This window comes from Paroedura picta, chromosome 13 (assembly GCF_049243985.1).
Source record: "Paroedura picta isolate Pp20150507F chromosome 13, Ppicta_v3.0, whole genome shotgun sequence".
NCBI classification, from domain to species: domain Eukaryota; kingdom Metazoa; phylum Chordata; class Lepidosauria; order Squamata; family Gekkonidae; genus Paroedura; species Paroedura picta.
The window spans coordinates 26,944,839-26,953,823 of record NC_135381.1 but is presented as its reverse complement, the minus strand read 5'-3'; the positions used below and the strand labels follow the sequence as shown (position 1 = coordinate 26,953,823).

Here is an 8,985-nt window from a genome sequence, read left to right as displayed (position 1 = left end):
TAACCCTCAGCCTTTTCCATGCCTGCTTTTGGAGGGGGTGCTCGCAGGGGCTGTTATTCTACTCTGGGGACTGACATTCCAGGCCCAGATTCCCTGTGGCATACCCAGGGGCTGTTATTCTACTCCCAGGCATGTCATTCCAGGGCCAGAACCGTCATAGTACTCCCAGGGGCCACTCTGGGGCCTGTCATTCCAGGCCCAGACTGCCCATGGTGCTTTCAGTGGCTGTCATTCCAGGTCCAGAACCCTCATTGTATTCCCAGAGGCTGTCATTCCAAGCCCAGGGGAGACTTCGTGGGTGTAATGGAAACTCCATTCCATGTTTTCTTTGCAACTGTTTTCCTACTGTAATGTATTTCAATGGAGCCCATGGAAGTCAACTGGCATTCTTGCCTCCCATTATTTCCAATGGGTCTTCCGGCGTCTCCCTTGGCTTCCAATGGGCATTCTTGTCATTCGTTTTAGTACACCCCCCAATAAAAGGCATTTGCTATTTGTTCATCAAATTTATCTACAAGGTACTTGTAACCTTTAGTCATACTACAAATTCATTTACATTGTGCGTGCACAAAAGGATAAAACAGAAGGTAGCCAATTATACTGTAGTAAATGGGGAGCAATGAGGTTTATAAAACCTATAAAGAACAGGACAATCTATTACTCCTGCCTTAATCGTAGTCGAAGAGCTCTGCAGAATTCCGGGCCATGAACCGATGATGCCTATGGAGCAGGGGCCCTCCAGATGTCCATGGACTACAATTCCCATGTCTATAGACATCTGGAGGGCCGCAGTTTGACTACGCCTGCAAAGCGTGCCTTTATTGCTTACGTGTACCTTGAGCAACACCAGGGGGCGCTGAAGCAGAGGAAGCTGGCCCGCTGCTTCCGGTGTCCGCTCTTCCCCATAGCTCAATGCTCCGCCTTTCCTTTCTCTCTTCCGCTACGACGTTGTGGTGATCTGTCGTCAGATCTTCGCCATGGTGAGTGAATCCGTTGCAATCCTCTGTCGTGGTTCCTTAGCGGGCTTCACGATATCAGTCCTGGCCTTCTCGGGGATCCCCTCGAATGAGCCCGAAAGGAATTAACAATCCGAACGGTACTCTGAAAATTTGGGAACTCTCGTTGTGCTGCCCCCCCCTCCGGTCAAAGGAGGCGGACCGCATTTGATCTGCACACTGGGGGAAGTGCTGTCTTAAGTGCCTGCCGTTTTCAGTATTCTGAGTGCTGTATTTTACTGCATTTTACTGTATTTTACTGCATCAGTCGGCTGGTGTAATTCCTGCGCTGTGTCTTGAGATGGCCGAGACAAAGGCTTAAGGATGCCGACTGAGTTTGTAGCTGCGATTTGCTCTCTTAGCCACTGGCTCAGGAATGGGTTTGACTTGCTCTGCTTTTCCGACCGCATTAGTTCCTGGATAAATTCAAGTCCTCATCAATCATAACAGTATAATGCAATGGATTTGTGATGCACAAGGTACCCCGCAATCTTTGCCAGTGCAGGGGTAGTCAACCTGCGGTCCTCCAGATGTTCATGGACTACAATTCCCATGAGCCTCTGCCAGCAAACGCTGGCAGGGGCTCATGGGAAATGTAATCCATGGACATCTGGAGGACCACAGGTTGACTACCCCTGCATTATGGTACTCCCAGCAATTCCTTCGTCTGCTAAATCCATCTAGAATTATAGCCATGGGCCCTAGTCTTGTTGTATCCGGCTATTCCATTTCATAATGCAAACAGGGCTTCTGTGACTGAGGGGTTTTTTTTCAAAACAAAAAGAGTCCCTGTCAGGAAAAATAAGGAGAGCCTTCGGGGAAGGTGGTATATAAATAAAACAAATATAATTAATAAATATACAATCTGAAGTGATGCTTCGTAGACTAAGGATGCCAGTTTATAGCTCATCTCCAGACTAAAGAGACCAGTTCGTTTGGAGAAAATGTCTGAATTGTAGGGGGGACTCCATGCATTATGGAGTCTAATATCCCTGGCCACTCCCAGCTCCACCTCCAAAATATTTCCTGATCCACATCTTGCTGATTTTTACCATATTTTTCTGTGAAGCCTGATTTGCATCTTGTCCTGTGATGCTGTTTCCTGTTCCAGATCCACTATTCAGTGTTACCATGATGGAAGGAAATCAATGTGACATTTTTGGTTGCCTGTAATTTTCCCAACTATTTAAAACATTATGTCTCTCCTCTCCCCCCATTTACTGTAACTAGTACTGCTTGGGAGTTTTTAAAATGTTTTTCTTCTCTTTTTTCTTTCAGTCCTCCCACAAAACTTTCAAGATCAAACGGTTTCTTGCTAAGAAGCAGAAACAGAACCGGCCAATTCCACAATGGATCCGCATGAAAACTGGCAATAAGATCAGGTAAAAAATACAGTCTACTTAAACGCTCAACATTTAACACAGGCACACTAGCATGAACAGGTCTTAAAATCATCGTCTGAAAAGGGTTTTTTCATCTCTTTTGTACATTTTTGTAATATCCTGGCTGACAAAGAGTTCTGGTGAATTTGAAAATTTGCACATTGTTTTATGGCCCTAATTAAAAGTGTTACACAGACTGAGCTTGTTTTTGGATTTTGCTTTTCAACTAATATGGCTGGGAACAACTTTTGTTTAGTGATCCATGCAACAGTCACTTCTAGACTGGACTTCTGTAACTACATGGGCCTGCCTGACCCAGAAACCAGCTAGTGAAGAATGGAGTTTCTAGGGTCCTCACTGGTACACCTTGGAGAGTCCTGGCCTGGATCAGTTTCAAGGTTTTGGTCTTGACCTTTAAGGCCATCCATGGCTTGGGCCCTGCCTATCCGAGGGACCACTTATCGCCTTATGCCCCCTGCAGGGCTCTCTGCTCTGCAGGTGCTTACTGGAGGTCCCTGGCCCTAAGGAAGGACACCTGGCCATGACTCCGGCCAGGGCTGTTTTAATCCTGGCCACGACTTGGTGGAATGAGCTCCCGGGAGAGTTGAGGGCCCTAACGGAGCTATCAGAGTTCCACAGGGCCTGCAAAACGGAGTTTTTTTGCCAGGTATCTGGTGGAGGCCAGGGTTGGGAACAACAGGGTTCCTCAGGCTATGCAGCAAAATCTAGCATAACCACCCTAGGTGGTGGATGCTGCTGGAATGGGGGGGATTAAGCCACCAATCTTGTTTTATCCTATCCTAGCTCATTTGTCTGTTTTGTTCTGTCTTTGGGGTGGAGTCTTTATGAAATTTTATGGGGATTTTATAACCCTCCACGAGAGTGGTGGGCAAAAAGTCTAAGGAAAAAATAAATATAAAAAATATTTCTTGGGGATTTGCAGGCATATATGGGCCACTATACAGAGCCTCTTGTGGCGCAGAGTGGTAAGGCAGCCGTCTGACAGCTTTGCCCATGAGGCTGGGAGTTCAATCCTAGCAGCCGGCTCAAGGTTGACTCAGCCTTCCATCCTTCTGAGGTCGGTAAAATGAGTACCCAGCTTGCTGGGGGGTAAACGGTAATGACTGGGGAAGTCACTGGCAAACCACCCCGTATTGAGTCTGCCAAGAAAACGCTAGAGGGCGTCACCCTCAAGGGTCAGACATGACTCGGTGCTTGCACAGGGGATACCTTTACCTTTATGGGCCACTATATTTTCCGTCTGCTACAAAAATTATTGTCACTGTGAGTGCTGTATCTCAGTTTGCTTCATTGTTGGCTCATTGACTCGATGAAGACTGAAGAAATGTGCCATAATTGCAGGCACCTGTTATTTTCTGTGCCATTGGCACGCTGCTAACACTTGTTATCTTGGGGACAACATGCTGTCCTGTATTCACCAGAACAGCAGTCATGGAGTCTTCTGCTGGCTAATGGAATGTGAAGATCCAATGTGAACTGTTTTCGGTGTTTGCTTGGTGTTGAGATGATCTGGAGGTCGGTCTTTTTGTCAAAAGTTCTTTGCTTAATGAGTCATTAACATGGAAGTTGCTGCCAGAGAGTGGCGTGATGGCCACAGGAAGAGAATATTAGACAGAGTGTATGGAAGATAGATCCATTAGTGGCTACAAGCTGGAGTGTCTAAAGGGAACCACCATAATCAGTAGATTTCTGAAAACCAGTCCCCATTGGCCTCTGGGTCGTGTTGTTGGCCATCCAGAATAACAGGTTGAGCACTGTGAGTCAGAACTCTGAATTAGATGCTTGGATCCAGCAGGGCTCCTGTTATATAGTCTCTGAGCATATGTCCATTGTTTTAGATCAGGGGTAGTCAACCTGTGGCCTCCAGATGTTCATGGACTACAATTCCCATGAGCCCCTGCCAGCGTTTGCAATGGATTTGTGATGCAAATCTGGAGGAGCACAGGTTGACTACTCCTGTTTTAGATGACTCCTGGAACCAGAGGTTCCCAACAACACAGGAAGATTTTGCCTTAAAAGTGTTCGTTCTTACTCTCTTGATTTAGTTCAACTTGATCTTTCAACTGTGTTTAAAATTTCCTTTCCATATTACTACCCTGCCTTTCTGTTGTTCCTTCTCACATCACTGTACAAAGAAGTAGGTATTTAATTTTCAACTAGATGGTCTTTATTCACTAGCAAAAGGCTGTTATCTTTGGCCACGGTGTTAAGAATGATTGAATCTAGCCTCTGGGTCTGCAAACAGTGAGCCTTTCTGAAGCAGGTTGCAATTACAGTGCTTCATTCTGTGGGAGTACTGCCATTTCCCTGCTGAGAGCAATGCTGTCACTTTGGCTGTGATCACTCTACTTGGTGGTGAAATCACCCAACTTGTGAACAGTGACAAGCATGTTGAGACAACTGAGAACAGCGGAAAGACTTTTACTGGGAAAAACGTTTCCTGCACAAATGTATTGGGATATTTTCTATGATATTAGAGTAATATGTTTTAACAGACTTTTGAGTGACCAGTGTGGCATGGACTGGCTAGATCAAATTAGTCTCAATACACCCTGTCTAAAATATATTTAATGGTGCAGTTATGTTGTTTTGTATATGCTCCCATTGGTTGTAGGGAAGTATTTTTCCTCCTCTGAATACATTATTTTATCTGTGGTTGGTGGTTTAGGGTCTGTATGCTTTGATCAGTTTAGTCAATAAGTTACTCAACCATCTTTCATTTGATTAATCAACTAAGGGCTAGTTAATAATGAAGAGCAGAGTGGAATTTAAAAAAATTCTCACAATTTCCTCACTGCTCAGAAAGCCAGTTAACTATAAATCCTTCAGTCAATCAACAGGGTTTTTTCCCCAATACAATTCTATATATACTAAATGAATTATAATATTATTAAAAACACTAATATAGAAATTGTTACAGGTATTCAGTTTCTTCCCTTTCCCAAACCTCTAAGAGTTTGCACTTTTATCTTCTGTTTGGAGACATTAGGTTGGATCTTACAATTCTTATTTTAAGAGATTTCTCTCCAGGGAGAGTGTTGGTAGAAGGAAGTCATGAGGGAGGGGAGGAGGAGCTGAGGGGTGTGGGAAACACAAACCTCCTTTGCTAGCTGCCACAGAGCCCTTTGTTGAGGGTGTTACAAGTAAAAATGATGGCTTTCTCAGTTGCTTGCACTCAATTCAGCTCTGCATGTACCTTGCTTACTAATTGTGTGCCTTTTTGTTCCAGATACAACTCCAAAAGAAGGCATTGGAGAAGGACCAAGCTAGGCCTGTAAAGAGAAGCCCATGTGGCTCATCTTGTCCTGCACCGAGACCTCAGATGGCCCTTTGCTACCAACGTGACACAACCCTGTTTTCAAAGCTGACTCATGTTGTGCATATTTTCTTTTATAAACCTTTCGTTTCAAAAAGGGTTTTGTGGAAGAATTAAATCTGAATAATGGAAAGCTTTGTGTACAGTTAATGTCTTTTTAGATCTCAGTGCATATGTGTTTGAGGGATTCTTGTTGCTGGTTAAGAGAGGTTCATTAATAAATATCAAATTGCACAGAGTCCAGTGAATTAGCGATTTATGGCTGGCTTTACACTTGCTGCATACGGAGTTGGCAACAGCACAGAAGGCTAATGGCTGTGAAATTGGAGGGTGGCTGGAAACTTCCTGCTGTGACTTAGTGAGTGAATAGCTCAAAACAAACAGAGAACAGTCCTCCATGCAAATACAGTACTGAGAAGCATATTTCTCTGGGACTGGAAATGCTGTTTGATAGGCTACGGATGGCAGAGGCCAGGGAGAGAAAAACAAAAAGAAATAAGGCAAAAAAGAGAGAGGGAGACTGGCTTGGAAGTGATGAAGTCCTAATGACCACTCTTGAATTTTTAAGACATTCAAAGAGCTTTAGTCTCTTGGCAAAGCTAGCTGGGACTATGCTTAACATACAGTGTTAGAAGAGGAATGTGTAGCCAATCTTTTAATATTTATTTCACCTCGTTTTTGGAGAATCAAATTGAATAATATTTCAGCTGCTCATATACTTTTCAAGCCATGACAGAATCAGCTCCAAACGAGCAGTGGCCGGGGCCAGGGCGACACACTCATATCAGGTGGGCCCTTTGAGAAGGCTCTGCAGCCACCCGGCCTGCTGGGCAGTCAGGTAGGGCAAGCAGTGGCTGGGCAAGGGTGGCGTGCTCACAGTGGGTTGGCCAGTTGTTTGGTGCCCCCCCCCCAGACTCCTCCGCTGGCTGCAGGCCTGCTGGACGGGCGACCGGGCCAGGGCGCCCCAGATACGTTCACCTCAGCGGCCAGGCTGCATCTGGCTGTGAAGCTTTCTGAGCACATCACAGCTGCCTTGGGGCGGGTGCTCTAGAAGCCAGCCCAATCCGGGCGTGCCTGGATTGGCCTGTGGAGCATGTTTGGATGGTAGTGGAGTCCGGACATCTGGAAACGGACCAGACATGCTCCTCCCTCAGTGGCTTTTTCCAAATATTAGGGCCACTAATGGTCAAGATATACTGCCCTCCCATCAGGGCCAGTATGTCACTGGCCTCTGTTGGCTTCTAACTACAATATCACTTTTTCCAAGGGTACCACTCCCTACCTTATGATAACTCTTCCTTTGTTGAATTATTCTGTCTTGTTATTTTGACATTCTGTTTTGAAACCTAGCAGTCTTGCAGAATGGGAACTTGCTCATCTTCAGTTTAAAGGAGAAATGCTTGTGAAGGGCTATCTTAATCCTAGCAAATATATTTTCATTTTAGGACCTTGCTTCTGCCCTGGCCTTATTTAAGCTGTGAATCCCCCCTCTCCAGTGTTGGGAGTGTATGTGGTTGCTGTTTTTAAAACACAAAAACATACCAGGATGTCCAGAAGCTCTATTACATCATGACACAACACAAGGAATCTTCCGTGATGGAAGAACTTCCTGAATGGCCACCTGTATCACAAAGTAAGATTGGGTCAGTTGAAAAGCCACAAAGCATTAGGAGATAATGGCATTCCACCTGAATTTCTTAAGAAAACCCTAGAGTGGTGGATACCAATATTTGCAGTTCTTGTCATACGCATTGATATGTCAGGTCAAATTCCAATAAGTCGAGAAACTGCAGTGATTACATCATCCTTATCCATTGTTGTTCCTCTATATATTTGTGAAACAGCCTGGGGGTGGAACGTGTCCGGCTGTCCAAGTTGAAATAGGGCCAATCAGGGGGCCAGGGGAGGGGACCCTTTCAAGGCCTGTTCTTAGGCATGGGCTTTGAAGCTAGGATATATATAAATGATATAATCCAAACCTTTTAGGATAGTGAGTTTCACCTCCCAATACTGACACACCGCTCCATTCCTATATGCCGATAATGTTGTCCTATCCAGAACACCAATAGGAGAATATTAAGAAAGCTCAAAACCTATTGATCCAAAGAACATCTCGAGGTAAATTACCACCAAACAACATTTTTGGTACTAAGTATACAAAATTATGAACATGGAAACTGAACGGCCATACTATTAAGCAGGTCAATAAGTTCAAGTATCTTAGGATAATTATTCAAGCATCAGGAAGCAGAAGTGCTCATTTCAAATATATAGGCAAGCCTGAGCAAAGGTTCCTGGAATTATTCAGGGCAAAGTCCTTTTCTCAGCTACTTTATGGTGCCTCTGCCAGAGCTCTAACATCAAGTACTGCTACTATAAAGAGCAGTACTAGAAGGCCAATATATTTTAAAATCTCCCTCAGAGATTATACCCTGCCCCATCAGATTGGAACTAGAGAGCATTTTTTAATCCCCTGCCCCATATATAAATGTTACATGACAAAATGATACAAATTACAGTAGAGATGTACTCAGGTCTGACAGCAAGAACAAAGATGAAGAAACTTTGAACCTTGGACACAGAAAGCGAACTAGAACAACTTCAGATGACGCACCCTGAATGACATGCACGGAATGGCCAACCACATGCCCTTTAGACCTCTGTCAATTGTGGCTACTTAACAACTGGTAAAAAGATAGTGGCCCCCATCTGGGAGATAACCCCTCTCAACCAGAGAATTCCTGGAAGGAGTGAAAGAGACAGTGGTACGTCCATTGCTGAAAAAACTATTTCTGGACCTACAAGAGCCTGCCAAACATTGACCCATCTCACACCTAGCATTTCTAGGAGGAACGGTGGAAAGAGCTGTAGTGGACCAAATATCTGCATTCCTGGATGAAGTTTCAGTCTGAGACCCATCTCAATCAGGCTTCTGGCTTGGTCTTGGGGTTATCACTCATCACCCTGACAAATGACCTCCAATGTTAGCTGGACCAAGGCAGGTCAGCGCTGCTCATGCTATTAGACCTCTCAGCAGCGTTTGCCACAGTTGACCATGAGCTTCTAGCTCACCACCTGGCTGACACATGAATAAGGGAGACAGCCCTTCAATGGCTGATTTCCTTTCTCTGGGGTCACGGACAAAGGGTAGCAATTGGAGAGAGACAATCAAGCTGCCATCAGCTCACTTGCGGAGTCCCATAGGGAGTGATCCTTTCTCCAATCCTACTTAACATCTTCATGTGCCCTCTTGCCCAGCTGTTGTGGAGGT

General features: G+C 44.9%; 1 protein-coding gene and 1 non-coding gene across 2 annotated transcripts; both read left to right on the top strand.

Annotated features, from left to right (window-relative positions):
* Nucleotides 1-819: 819 nt before the first annotated feature.
* RPL39 (ribosomal protein L39) lies at nt 820-5,847 on the top strand. Its single transcript, XM_077308231.1, has 3 exons — nt 820-980; nt 2,274-2,377; nt 5,628-5,847. Exons 1-3 carry the CDS (start codon nt 978-980, stop codon nt 5,674-5,676), a joined length of 156 nt encoding a protein of 51 aa, XP_077164346.1. The 5' UTR covers nt 820-977; the 3' UTR covers nt 5,677-5,847.
* Nucleotides 4,655-4,786, top strand: LOC143823283 (small nucleolar RNA SNORA69). Its single transcript, XR_013226445.1, has one exon. It is a non-coding gene; the product is annotated as a small nucleolar RNA SNORA69 (small nucleolar RNA).
* Nucleotides 5,848-8,985: the final 3,138 nt, after the last annotated feature.

What these genes read in the sequence shown, in the direction of transcription:
- RPL39 (XM_077308231.1), top strand. An exon ending in AAAACTGGCAATAAGATCAG is followed by an intron (nt 2,378 to 5,627) that starts GTAAAAAATACA and finishes TTTTTGTTCCAG; the next exon opens with ATACAACTCCAAAAGAAGGC.